The sequence below is a fragment of the Haemaphysalis longicornis genome, unplaced genomic scaffold, assembly GCF_048455015.1.
Source record: "Haemaphysalis longicornis isolate Haplotype H1 unplaced genomic scaffold, Haemaphysalis longicornis Haplotype H1 scaffold_12, whole genome shotgun sequence".
Classification (NCBI taxonomy): Eukaryota; Metazoa; Arthropoda; class Arachnida; order Ixodida; family Ixodidae; genus Haemaphysalis; species Haemaphysalis longicornis.
The window spans coordinates 27,391,411-27,405,488 of record NW_027526225.1 but is presented as its reverse complement, the minus strand read 5'-3'; the positions used below and the strand labels follow the sequence as shown (position 1 = coordinate 27,405,488).

General features: G+C 49.5%; 1 protein-coding gene across 5 annotated transcripts in view; it reads right to left on the bottom strand.

Moving 5' to 3' along the window:
• The window catches only part of LOC144162516 (protein disabled-like), an 89,296-nt gene that overhangs the window by 9,850 nt on the left and 65,368 nt on the right, over nt 1–14,078 (bottom strand). For 3 of the 5 annotated variants that reach the window (XM_077693080.1, XM_077693077.1, XM_077693081.1), the window contains one exon: nt 6,099–6,329. The exons of 1 other annotated variant lie outside the window; for it this stretch is intronic. In XM_077693080.1, the coding sequence (XP_077549206.1) occupies nt 6,099–6,329 (231 nt within the window). The remainder of the gene's footprint in view (nt 1–6,098; nt 6,330–14,078) is intronic. One more of the 5 variants, XM_077693078.1, reaches the window with a different exon arrangement.

Below are 14,078 nucleotides of genomic sequence, written 5' to 3'. Positions count from 1 at the left end.
CTCGCCCATTTTCTGCGGCGTTTTCGTGTGACGTCAGGAGGGGATAAGCTGGCAATTGGCTGCACTGCACGGCTCCCCGGCCTTCAGACAGTCAGTCGGCCCAGCGTTTCGTCCGCCGGCCGCCGACGGGTCGTCGCAATTCGTTCGCTCAGTTGAAACGAAGCCAGGACACGCTTGTGAATGGTAGAATTTGCCTTTCTTTACTTGGTTAGTTTGTACACTGTATCTAGCTCCAAGTCAAGGTCGCTTCACACAAGCGCTGCGCACAAGCGCACATGCGACGCTTCGCTGACTGGTATGCCAGTAGGAAAATATAAGGCCTCTTGAAGGCGGGAGAAGAGTCAGCGAAGTCAATATAGGTACTAAGGAAATAAAATCAACTGATATTTTTACCGTACAGCAAAAAACTAGGGTGCGGGAAGCACTTTTTTGCGCTGGGCGAACAACCACAGCAGTCAGCAGCACGACTACGCATCTGCGAACGCTTTTCCGTCTACGAAATGCAATTGGTAGACGTGAGCTAGTGTGGAAACTCGGGCGACGCTTAATGCACGAGCGCAATACAACAAACAGTCACCTAAGCTGCTTGAAATGCCAAAACTAAATAAAAGTGTAAACTGGTTGTACAATATATACCCTATATTATCGCTGCCAGCGGAGCCCCCTCCGTGGCCGAGCGGTCTGGGGTGCTAGGTTTGCCACCGCAGGTATTTTGCAAGTCACGAGTTCGAATCCCCGCGGGTACTTGCGTTTTTTTCTTTTTTTTTTTGTAAGTTAACTTTTTCGTTTTCCGCCGATGTTTTCTATATTGAGTTCACCTTTTTTGGGGCCGCAACGTTCATGGCTCCACGAACTAGTTCACAAAACGCGCGCTGGCTGGCACTGGCGCGCTAGCGAGTTCTCGTTGGCGTGCTGTTGACATAAGCACCGACTGCTTGCAGGCAGTGGGCACAGGCCAGAATGAACAGACCCTTGGCCTGGTGCGAACACGCTTTTTACGACACAGGCATGAGGGAGGCAAGCTCCAAATATGGGGGAAAAGCGCATGACATTTGGGCGTCTGCGGGTACGCGGAGGGCGTTCATGCACTGCGTAGGTTTCGGCTAGTGAATGCTACGATTCCAATCCGTCCTAGGAGTCTTATCTTTATGCATTTTTACAGCTGACAACATGGCAGAAGCGCGGTACGATGATTACTGAGTTATTGAGAATGCCCATCCAACAACGCCAACGGTTGTGTTTTACAGAACCGAAACCGAAACCGAAACTTGTTTGGTTGCTCACCTTGGGCATCGTCCAATCACGGTGCCCGCTCCTCCTAACGTAACAGCTTTAGTTGGTGCGGCCGCCGCAAACCGCGCATGGTAGTTTTTCTTCTTTCGCGCTTTGTAAAATAATTACCGATTTGTCAACCGAATAAACGATGAAAAGTGTGCTAATTTGAGCCAGTCTACGCAGTGCAAGCAAAAACGGGAGCTTGACAAATTCACTTCAGTGTCCCTTTAACCCTGTCTTGGCGTTATTATGCGCTGTACCACTCCGCCAATAAACCCCCTGGTTCGTCCTGGCCCCTTGGAGCCTGTCGTCACCTGTGTCGGTGAGTCGAACCCGTCGCGGCGTCTCCCTTGTGGACGCCGCGAACCTCTCTGGGGCATTTTGGATGGGTTAGTTCCGGGCGTGGGGGAACACCCTGAACCCCATCTAGCCCGCAAGGGACCAACGAGCCCGCTTTGGCGCTCAACGTCTCTAACGAAGCTAGCCGGGGTAGTTCGCTATCCCGTAGCTAGGCCCATTATGCCCACAAACTTCACCTTAATTAAAGGGGCCATGCAGACAAAACAAAAGTTTGGTTAATCCGAACGATTGCCTCGCTAGAGTCATACTGACACCACTTTTAACGCACACTTGGCTCAAATAAGCTGTATAAATTAGGAAAAAAGGGAACGGCAATGCGACCCACAAGTGCATTTCTCGCAACAAAACCAATGATGTCATATGCGCCCAGCTGCGCGATTGGCTGAGGCCGGCAAAAGCAAACACAAATCGGGCACGGCTTATAGGCGGTATTCGTTGAAAAGTTTAGCGGTCAATTTCTTCGCTTGGCAACACTGGAAACGGCCACAGACATGGCCGATGCACCACGGACACGGCGCGGCTTGGGCCACTGTGCCCGCACGCCGAAGAAAAAAAAACACCAGCGTGCGTTATCTGCTCCGTTCGAATCCGATTCTAAATGGCGGAGTCAACAGAGATGTTCTAAACGGTGGCGTCAACAGAGATGTTATTAATTGCACTCACATTGAACTCGAGGCAATACTTTGAGTTTGTAACGTGAAACACAGTCATGTGTTTCGCAGTCGTGCTTAGCATGGACAAGTACCGCCATCCCGCGGAGCCCGACGTAACGAGTGACGCCGCACTCGCACGGTTGCATGGCGGAGAAGAGGGGTGCCTGATCTGCGGGCCGTGCGCATAACGTCACCTAGCAACAGACGCTTGGCCACAGATATGGTGGCGCACACTTGGTTGCCTGCATGCATTCCACTCCACTGAATACCGGCTATAAGCTTGCTGATCAAGCTATTTGCGCCTAAATGTAATGCATATTCATTTTACAGCAGTAAGAATGGTGTGGTAAACAACGAAAGTTATGAAAATACACGTAAGCATATAAGTACCGATGTGCACTGCTTTTGGTTTTAAGTGCGAATGCACTTCTTAAGCGACCCTGAACCTGCGTCCACCGGCGATGTCCGCATAGCATACCCACGTGGGGTATTGGCCAGGAATCTCCTCGTCTTCCTTGGCAACGGGGGGAGATGGGCGCGCGCTGCCTGGCCGCTGACATGGCACATACCCACAAAGGGGGATTGGCCAGGAATCGGGCGTGAGAAGGGCTAATGCACCCGCTTAAAGGAATACTGACACGAAATTTCAAAGCTGAGATCCGCTCTAGCAATCAAGTACAACGACAACACAAATAGGTGTCTGTGAATAAATGCATCTTTCTTTCTTTGTAGTTGTCTGTGTGTGTGTGATCTCTCTTTCGCGAACATTACCGAACCGCGCACATTCAACTCGTGCATTCGCACTTTCACATTCTTCCCCTCGGGGAAAAGCGGGGAATTTTGGTACTGGGCGCACTATGCTTGTTTTAGCTGCCCAGAAGTCCACCGCTTTGAAGTTGTCTTACACAACACTGGCCGATTGGCGTAAGCGACGTTGTCTTACGTGATCCTGTTTGTCGAGGATACCCCATTATTCATGAAACGATTACTTTCTACAGTACGGTCCGTGGACGAGTTAGGTAGCAACATCTGAGAGGACGGACGGCAAGCAAGGCTGCAGAGCCGAATGATGCGCTGGAAGTTCGTTTAAATACACGCACTTATGACTCCATTGCTGACGTCCCGAAAACACACAATTTGGCGGGAGAATCAAAATTTTAACGTAAACTGATTAATTTCTCAGTGAATATGGCATCATTTGCAGCCGGGCAAGTGCTGGGGGCACTATAAAGTGCGAAATCTTCCGAATAAAAACACACTCGTATTTTGTCTGTGTGGCCCCTTTAACGTACACGTTCCAGTCGAATAACAGCCTCAGGTTTCTTGGTTTGGTGTTGCACTTTTGCCATGATTCATGTTTCCTGGAGATATGCGCCTCCTTCTAAGAAAACCCTGCTGCCATACAAATCAGCCCATTCATCAAAGTTGGTTGAAGAGGTCATGCCCTCATGGTGTGCAGGCCAGTTTTGAAGGCCAGATAGCAAGGCTCACTGATGCAGGTTTCCCACGCGGGCTGCTCAGCGCGCTAGCTGAGGCTTTGCTACGGGAAGCCCACAAGCAATGCACACCAAGCACAAGGGAAGAAGGGGCCCCAAGGATTGTAGTGATCCCGTATGCGCATAGCGGGCCCCATAGGATTAAGAAGGCAGGTGGCCATGCAGGCGTCTGTGCTGTCTTTTCGGCGCCTAGGAAACTTGGCGGTACGTGCAGTTCGGTGAATGCAGGGCCCGGAAACAGCAAAAAATGCAGCAAGGAACATGCCAATAGCTTTAGAGAGTGTACAGAAGGCGTAGTGTACGAGATCCAGCTCTCGTGCGGCAAAAGCTATGACAGTGTTCTTTATGCTTACTCTATCCGACAGTTAAGTGAGCTACCCTGCCGCTGGTCGCACCAAAAATAAACAAACAAATAAATAAACAAATAAATAAATAAACAAGGCCACTGGCTTGGCTTGGCTGCGCCTACGACCCGGCTGCCAGCAATGTTGCCAGACAGTTTTCTTGCCAAACTAAACAAAGAGAAAGCATATTGGGTGCCGGCCCCGTGGAAGTCCACTAGTCGAAACAATTTTCGCCTAAAATTTAGTCTGTTTTAGCTGATAGTCTGCTCTAGCCGGATCCGTTATGAGCGGAGTGGACTCCACTTAAAATGCACGGGGACCAAATAAACTAACAGAAATGGTCTGTTGCAACCGGAAGTCCGTTGTTGCCGGATCCGCTGTAACGAGCGTAGACTGTAATATACACTAGAGAGAAATCTGTCGCTGCAATCACGTGGCATCGTAGGTGCAGCCAAGGTACCTCGCGATGTTCCTCGCTTACTTGACTTGGCTAGCCACACGGCTTCTTTTCATTCTCGAAACAAAAATAAACAAAAAAGGGTAACATTTCTTTTCTTGCTCACCTTACGTAAAGCTTCCAAATAATTGCCGACAAATAAATCTTTTGTAACTCAACCATTCTACTGATAAAACAACTTTAAATATTCACTTACAACAGCACTGTTGCTTTTCGTAGCCGCAGACAACTTTTGAGCCAGTTCGTGAGCTACAGCCAGTAACCATAGCATGTTCTTCACCTCTCTTCTACAACGTACTAGAAGAGAGAGGTGTGTCATTCGGGGGCGGTTAGGGGGGGTTTGCGACGAAAAATGCTGCTGAGGAACTCCTGTTGTAAGCAGTACACCTGGCAACCGCTGCTTACCAGTTGGTTTTAGAAGCTTTGTTTGTTAACTTAATCCTTATTTATTGCTTTAAATAGTTTTATTTCTTTATTTCACGGCAAAGTTTTATAAAACCCGTAAAATAACTGTCTAGTTTGATTTAAAAAAATTCCCGCGCCTTCCCGCGAGGGGAACACGAGTAAATGCAGAGCACTGGTGGTCGTTAACGCCGCGTAAAGTCGCGTTAGGGTGGGTAGTTGGGTCGTAGTTGCGTTGGTGTTGGTTTGGGGTAGAGAGAGGAGAGTAAAGTCGCGTTAGGGTCCTTCCTTCCTTCCTTCCTTCAACCAAGGAAGGAAGGAGCAACGCAGTCACTGAAGCACTAGCGACCGCTAGCCGTTTTATATTTGCAGCGCACGCAGTAGAGGGAGAGCAGTACAGGGGGGAGAGCGCGCATGCGCAAGCAGCGCGCGCCCTTCCACGCCCCACCGCGCTGCTATCGCGCACCTGTTACGCCGAGACCGCGACGGAGCGAACGGGCTAACTACGACGCATGCGCGCCAGCTGCTGTTGAGAGAGAGGAGGGAAGGAGGAGAGGCGCACCTGCTGCGGACGCGAAGCTGTGGACGCCGTCCGACGCAGGAAGAGGCGAGGCTAAGAAATGCTCTGCATTTAAAACTTGTAAGCAGCGCTGCCTGCAACAGGAGGGGAACGCCTGCGTTCCATGGAATTTTTTCATTGCGAAAGGGACCCCCGCTCTCCCTTGTTTTTTTTTCCCCACAAGACACACCTTACCTTCTAGTACATTGCACCAATACATAATGGCACGCTTGCTGAAACGTGGCCGGCCTAGACATCATCGCCAGATCTCCCTCTGGAATATATTCGTATGAGGCTCTGTGGCAAAAAGGGCCAGTACATTGAGAGGGCACTGCAGTCGACCGATGTGCGGTCTGCTTGCAACTTTTTATCACAAAAGGGACCCCCCTTGAAGGCCTTGGATGGCACAATAGCCATATTATCAGGGACTACAGCTTTGATGTCAGCTGCTGCCAGTGTTATCGGCAGAAGGCCAGCACCGTTTTGCAGCAGTTGCAACTTTTGACACAAGCAGAGGTCATTGGCCGAGCAGGGAAGGGACCGGCAACGCACCGTGCCCAGAGAGGAGGAAGAGGCGGTGGGCGGGGGCCTCGGGGGCAGCTGGCGATGGCGCGGGGGCGGGGGAGCCCTCCCCAGGAGACCGGCAGCCTGGCCGGCCAGCAGGTCGGGCAGCGGTGTGGGCGGCAGCGACGCAGTGACTAAGGGGGCTGGCTGTGAGGACAGTGCCAGGGACTGCGGCGGCGGCACGGCGCGGTGCTGCTGCTGCAGCGTCGAGGGCACCACCTGCAGCCACGGGAACGCACGCACCACTCCTGAACTCTTTCTTTACAACACCGTAGGCCATCGGACACGGAGTTTCAATGGTTTCAAACGCCCCGTCGCGAAAGCTTAAAATGGCACCTTGTGGATAACTAACGCCATCTGGTGTATTTATTCGCAACTCCTTTTATGATTTCCTTATCGTTTGTTTACATTTCTAACGCCATCTGGTGTATTTATTCGCAACTCCTTTTATGATTTCCTTATCGTTTGTTTACATTTCTAACGCCATCTGGTGTATTTATTCGCAACTCCTTTTATGATTTCCTTATCGTTTGTTTACATTTCACTTGCGGAGACGGCGTCGCAAGTAAAATTTGAACCCGCGATAGCGGCGAGTTGCGCGAAAATGGTGTCTACTTCTTGGCGCGCTCAGCAAAAGCGGAAAGCTGTGGCAGGATTTTTCTTATACCAGCAGCAGTGATGACTCCAGCAACGATGTGGGTTCGTCAGATTTTAGTTATGATGAAGACGCTTCCATTCAACGGCCTCGCACTTTGACACGTGTGGGGAGTTAGGTTCGTGTTTGACTTCGCGCTACATTTATAAATAAAGCATGCATCCTATATGACGGCTGTGGTTTTACTTTCCTGTGTACGGTGCGGACAAATGCGGCGGGGATATTTTGCCAAAAGCACCACGCCAAATTGCATTATCACCTTCAAGACAGCCTGGCACTCATGTCAGATTAGCGTTGCAGAGCGACGCACGCCGCTTCTCAAAAGCGATTGATTTTTTTTCCCTTGTTTTTTGCCACTGATGTAAGTATTTTGTGTGAGAACACAAGAAAGTATGCTTGGATGCATATTTTAGAGGGACTGACTTACTCTCGAGTGGCTTCGTGGAGTGACACAGCCACCAGGACCACTAGGTTGGTGGGCCCACAAAAATCCAGAACTTGGTGTACAGTGCTGATTTATATACCTATTGAAAAATAGTTTAGGAACGTAGAAAAAACTTGCACATCAAAGAATTCCTAAAATAATTTTTAGGCTCAGTACAATCGGCCGTATGTATTGTGTGTATACTTGTTTTGCGCATTTTTTGTTTATTTGACGAATAAACTGTAAATCTTTGTACCTCTCACAAAACTGCAGTTATGCATTTGAAAGAGCAATCTATAAGCTAAAATTTTGTACATAGCACTGCTAAATGTATCCAGTATCTCAAGGGAAAAAAAAATATTTTGTGGAAGCACTCACAATCATGCATTTTTCCACCGTAACGAAAGACTTAACCGTTCACTGCCACTCCCGAGACAACTTGGGTAAAAAAAATTGTTGCGGACGTGTCACACAGTCTATTGGAAAGTCACACAAACACATGGATCGCAGAGGATAGATAAATTTCAGGGAACAGATGAAGTGCATGTTTCTCCTTCCGCATCGCCTTTTCTTACCTCAGCAGCGTGGCTGTGTTTGCCATGGCGAGTGAGATGCGATCAAAGCAGCGAAGGGAGTCTCTCACTACCTGTGGTTTAGCTGCCAGCTGCCAATTTGTATGGTGTGTTGCCTTGAGGAATACCAGACCACAAAGTTTGTTTTCCGAAACCTGGACTTTCCACACGTAATTATTTTGTAACCCTCGAAGTCAGGGGTCTCGGCCTGCTGACTTTTCGATTGCGGCCCAGCCCGCTCATGAGTGTCTTCGCTCATTTATTTTTATTTGCGAATCCGCGAGTGCGCGCCTTGCTCGCACAGCCAAGGACACGAATGGCCAGAGTCAGCTCAAAAACGTGTTGACATTGCCGCGAACCGTGCATTGGGTTTGTTTATTTGTTTTGTTTTTGCCAACCAGCTGTGCCGGACTGTGTTATCTGTGTTATCTGCAGGCCAAGTGAAGCACATGTTCCATTCTTTATTTTGTATGCTGCACGCGTTATCTCCTTTGATAGGGAGAGTGTAATGAACTGACGTCACCAGCCTATAATAATCTTCTTTCATCTACAGCAGGGGTTCTCAGGGGTGTTGGTTGGTCCCAGGGAACCCTGCTAAGCTCCGTTACGTGCCAAGGAACCCCGCCATTTTTCATTCCGTTCACGCTACATTCACGTGCAATAAATTCAAAAGGAAGCAAGCTTGCTTGCTTTTGAATTTATTGCACGTGAATGTTGACTATACGCGAGCACGTGCGCTAGCGGCACCTATCTACAAGCAGCAGCGATGCGCATGGGAGTAATATAAGGCCGAGATTCAAGTGCAATAGTTTAACCACGTGGCCCATTTTTGGAGTCTGGCTGGCTACAAGCTGCTGGCGGGATTTATTGCGCGGCTTGCGCCTTTGTGTTATGCACTGAGATGTGCTTACTGACACTCGGGTGTGAGTAATGGAGGTTCCTTAGATCGACCGCACCTAGGGTTCGCCATCTAAGCTACTTGGCGAGTGCGGAACCAGGGAAAATTGATCAGTGGGTCGCGGAACCCCGAGGAGGGGCCTCCGGAACTCCTAGGTTCCGCGGAACCCACTTTGAGAAACCATGATCTACAGTGTTCTGGATGTAATTCGACAGTTTGAGAAACACTCAAGCTGAGAGGTAAATGCCCACAGAGCAGACACTGCAGTATTCGATTCACCGACACCAGTCTGAGCACGTCCCTTTGTTGACTGCTGTTTATTCTTTGAGTTGTTAGGGGGGCACAAGTTTGCTCCAATAAGCTTGCTTTCCCGTCAAGACAACTCTGTCGTTTTTGGCTTCGTGACAATAACACCTTTCACGGCTTCATGTTCCCAGAGTGGACATCCCTCTCCTGCATTTGCAGGCCACTCAACTTGGGTGCTGTCAAGTTGGGTGCACAATGGTCGCAAGCCACTGCGACTGTGAATCGAACACTCTACATTGCTCTCAGGGCTGGGCGAACAACACGGGGCGTTTCATGACCCTGTGAACGCAGTTGCCCATTGCTAATGAGAAGACGACGTCTTGACCGGAGTTTTCCGGGCTTCTGCGGAAGTTAAAAATGTTTGTGGATATTTCTTTTCCTGCTCGCCTTTGCGTCAAACACTTTTACTGCACTGATGTGGTGAAAATGTCGTAGCCGCGCATCGAGCTCTGGGTTCTGGCGCTAACATGCATCCATGTGCGCTTAGGTGCGTGTCGCAGCATTATTTATGGCCTGGGAGAGAGCGACATCACGCTGCTAAGGAAAACACTGCATCTCGCACTTATTTTGCACCCTGCACCTGGCACTCGCATCATTTTCTCATCTACTGCGATCAATAATGCTTTGTTCTGGTAAGCAACACAGATGCACAAGACTGGCCTCAAACATTTTTTTTTCGTGAGGAACCAATGCGGTCAGCATGTGATGCAGCATCACCGTGGTGCAAATATTTCACATTTCAGAATCGGCGCCCAGGTTTTAGTCATCCTGGAGTTCGGTATCGATATGTTTCCCAAATCACGACGCCAAATTGCATTCAGAAATTACCAGTCATATTTACAAGGTATGGAAAAGGACTTGCTTCTTTCAGATAGGAGCATCAGCTGACATTTTGTTAACCCCTCCCACCCGCCGCGGTGGCTCAGCGGCTAAGGCGTTCCGCTGCTGAGCACGAGGTCGCGGGTTCAGTTCTTGGCCGCGGTGGCTGCTTTTCTGATAAAGGCAAACAGCAAAAACGCCCGTGTGTAGGAGATTTTGGCACGCGTTAAAGATCCCCAGGCGGTCAAGATTAATCCGGAGCCCTCCACTACGGCGCGCCTTATAACCTGCGTTGCGTCGGCGCGTTAAACCCCACAATCAATCAATGTTAACCCCTCCCCCTTTGTTTCAACCTCCTTTGCATCCTGGCACTTGGGGGAATAAATTTCTTCGCTGCAGCCCGCTCACTGATGCAAGTTTGAGGCCCCTGCTGTAAGTAGTAGATTTGATTGATTGTAGGGTTTAACGCGCCGACGCAACGCAGGCGATGAGGCGCGCCGTAGTGGAGGGCTCCGGATTAATTTTGACCACCTGGGGATCTTTATCGTGCGCCGAAATCTCGTACACACGGGCGTTTTTGCTTTTCGCCTCCATCAGAAAAGCGGCCGCCGCGGCCGGGAATCGAACCCGCGACCTCGTGCTCAGCAGCGCAACGCCTTAGCCACTGAGCTACCGCGGCGGGTGCTGCTGTAAGTAGTAACTTGTTTGTATTCGGTACGGTTTAATTGGATGGGGTTATCCTGAATGTAGTGTTTACGTGTCCACCAGAGTATTGTAGTGCATTACTAGCATAAAATTTCCACCGCACCTACATAAAAAAAAAAAAAAAAAAACCAGCAGTGAAAAGGCTAGAGGGTTAAAAGGAGCGCATCAACAAATGGCGGATCAGCTGTGCTTGTTTGGTAATGCACACATTGTGCGATTGAGCTTTTTGGAAAACATTTTGAAGGCTGCTCGGTACTGGACATTGGGCAAGTGATGGGACATTACAGAGCATCGCAAGGCCACGTGTCGACCACACAAACAAGGCAAAGCAAGAACCAACCTACTCTGCCTTTTGTTCCTGACTGGAACGACCTTCAGAAGCCCGTAGCCATGATTACAAATCCGGAAAGATGCGTTGAGAAAGCTGCGGAAGTCTTTTTGTGGGTACAATAAAAAAAAAAAAAAGTAGTACTCTCTGCCTGCAGCCCACACCCTGTATTTGGTACAGCCTATGTCATCTAATTTGCATGCCCTGCATTCCGTTTAGTTTTTAGAACCACGTCCTCCTATTCCGTCAGTCTGCTTGATTTCGTAAGGCCAGTTCTCTGCTCTTACTGTACTTTTTTCTCTTTAAATATTAGAGAGCTTCAGCATAGCGTTACCACGTTTACGTTACCGCCTACCGTGTTTGCGGGAGTCGACTGTGCAGTGACTGGCTGTCACAGGCTTTACTGTCGCCAGCGAGCTCCCTGAGCAGACGAAGTCTACCCTCGCGTATTGGTTACAGCAAATGCAGCGCGCTCGGTGCTTTGTGCTTGGTACAGGCGATACAAGTAATCTTACTCGATGCTGTTTATTACGTTTTTCTCGCTAAATAATGCTCAGGCGAACGACAAACTTTTTTTCAGAAGGGTGAGCAAAATGGCAGCCCCCTACTAGTGCCTTGCCCGCCTCAAAAAATTCAGATACGTTTCTGAGCTCGCAAAGTGCTTCTTGGCCTCCAAAATTGTGCTGGGCAAGGTAGTTTAGGTTATTGAGTAATTGCTACAACATATTTTACTCCTTTCTTGCCTAAATATTTAGTGCGGGGGCTAATTCTATTCTACCTAGATTTTAACTCAGCTCAGTAGATGGCGCCACTGACACGTTTTCTTTTTGAAGCCCTGCAGGTGATGGCTACAGTATTACAGTGAACTAGAATATTTTCAAAACAACTACAGTTACTGAGACCGCTTGACCCGAAAAGTGAACTGAATTCAAGCTACTTTAAACGAAAGCAAATAGATATGAGCAACAAAATTATGCATGATTTGCTTCGAGACTAATTCATCAGACGTTGCTACCTGTGCCACGGCGACCGGAATACGCAAACCGTAAAAACGGTGTGCTACAACGTGTCCTACCGTTTTTAGCGGTAAACAGAAACTTTGGCCTTAGGTAACACGGTAAACTGTAATGCAAACACAGTAACGATATGCTAAAACTCTCTATCAACTAAACTGCTTTTTAGAACCTGCATATCTCTGATGCTTCAGAGCAAGCGCTCCGATTTTGTTTTGATCAAGATTTCATCAGCCTACATTTTAAATAAGGGAGTCTGAGTGACAATCGACCCAAATGCGATGTACCATCATTCACAGCAGACTAAATTTAAAGGGGTCCTGAAATACCTTCTGCCGATGCATGGATGTACATGTACCCAAATAAAGCAATGTATTTGCAATCTCCTCCCGCAAGAATTTTGTTAAAGCGATGAGTATTAGCTGAGAAATCGTAAATCAAAAACCGCGCATTATCGTCGCTCCGAGTTTCCTCCTCCTTTCGACTTACTCTCCGCTGTTGACGGCGCGCGGGCCTTGCCTCCCATGATGCTGCGCTCCGCAGCGGTGACGTACTTCCGCTATTGCGCTGCTCAGACTGGGCCTCTTCGATTTACAGTCTCGGGCTCACCACGGACTCCCCGAGAAGCAGTCCAACATTCGATTTTCCCGTGTATCCCTATGGCCTCGGGGAATCCTCGGACTACCCGCGGGCAGCCCGCGGGGAGCCAGAAGTGGAAAATCGAAGAGGCCCACTGTCGTCTGCTACGGGCAAGCTTTGTTGACACCATGAATACCGCACGCACTCCGCTCAAGGCTGGAAAAGCGAACGAAAAATCTGGCCGCATGTATGCGGCGGCCTGGCCTTGCCCTTTCGCGGTGTACGTTGCTGGCGGCACATTACTTTTTATCGGTGGCGAACTCGCAGCCGCACGGGGAGGGTCGTGCGCTCGTTCCCTTGATGCACCGCGCACTGTTTATCCAAAAAGGCCCGTATCAGATGTGGCCCCGCTGGTGCCGGTTCTTATTTTGCGGCGGTGGTAATTCCTGCCGGCGGCATATGAAAAAGACATTTTGAACCGATACAGAACCCGTGCACAAAACGCTTCAATCATGTGACCAGTTCAGCTTGGGGCGACGCGTGGTGGAGAGCGGCAACGTTGGCAAAACATTCTCCGCCGCGGCTCTGAGCTTTCTAGCGCTGGAGCGAGCGCCATTTCTTTGACAATCTCAAACATCGGTTGCCTTGGCAACAAGGCACAAACCGCTTCAGAAGTCAGTTACGGTTGCGTGATCCCGGTTCAGCTCGGGGCCCCACCTCGCGACATGTGGGCACTGCAGGCGTGCCACTCACTCCCATTGGGAAGTGTGAGATGCGTTTGGCATTACAGGAGGCGATGGTGTGTGTGTTGTGGACGTCTTTGTTTCGCGATGAAATGCGACGTTGTGCTTCTGCGGGTGGATAGTTCTTCCTATGGCCTGGATAATCTTTCTCGAGCGACGTACGACTCAACCTTGCATGGGGTATGTGCAGTGTGCGTGGCTAAAAGCCATCGGCTTGTGCGCCAGAGTTAAGTGACTTGCTGTTCGTCCCCGCAAACCGCGCGCGAGGTGAGTACCGAATTTACGACGGGCAGGAGGCAACCCATCCTCTGTCAATCGTGGTTCAGACTTTCAACGCATGTTGTGACGTTGTATTCGTTAGAAACGCATCTCTGGATTGTTTTGAAGCTGAATAAAATGTATGCGTCAAACCCGGGGCTCAGGGCGTTCTCTGCGATTGCACGAAAGAAGTGCCACGGGGCTTGAACGCTTCCTTTATGGAACGTACTCAGGTAAGAGAATATCCATGTCGTGTTATGGCCGTGTTGCATTCAATACAAACGGTTAAGCGTTTGTTTTACACTTGTTTCGTTTGTCGTAAAATGCCCAAGCACTCCGGCACTCCGCTGGCAGATCAGCCGGCGAGCCGACGCTGAGCAGACGACTCATCTCTTTGCCGGAAGTGCGTGAAAAAGCCGCCCAATAGCAGGATGTCTAGCTCATGACGAACATCTGGGAATCGATGATGTAGACATGTGAAGATGGCGGCGTCCAAAAACACGAAGGAAATGGTGAGAAAAAAAAGGACAAACTTTGCAACAAAAGTGTGAGCTTTCCGCTGCGCGTAAAAGAGTAATACTTGGCACAGAGGACGTTGACGACCCAATCTAACGGTTGCGCTAGTTCATTTAGTGTGCTCAAAATGCCTTTCAGGGCCCCTTTAAGTC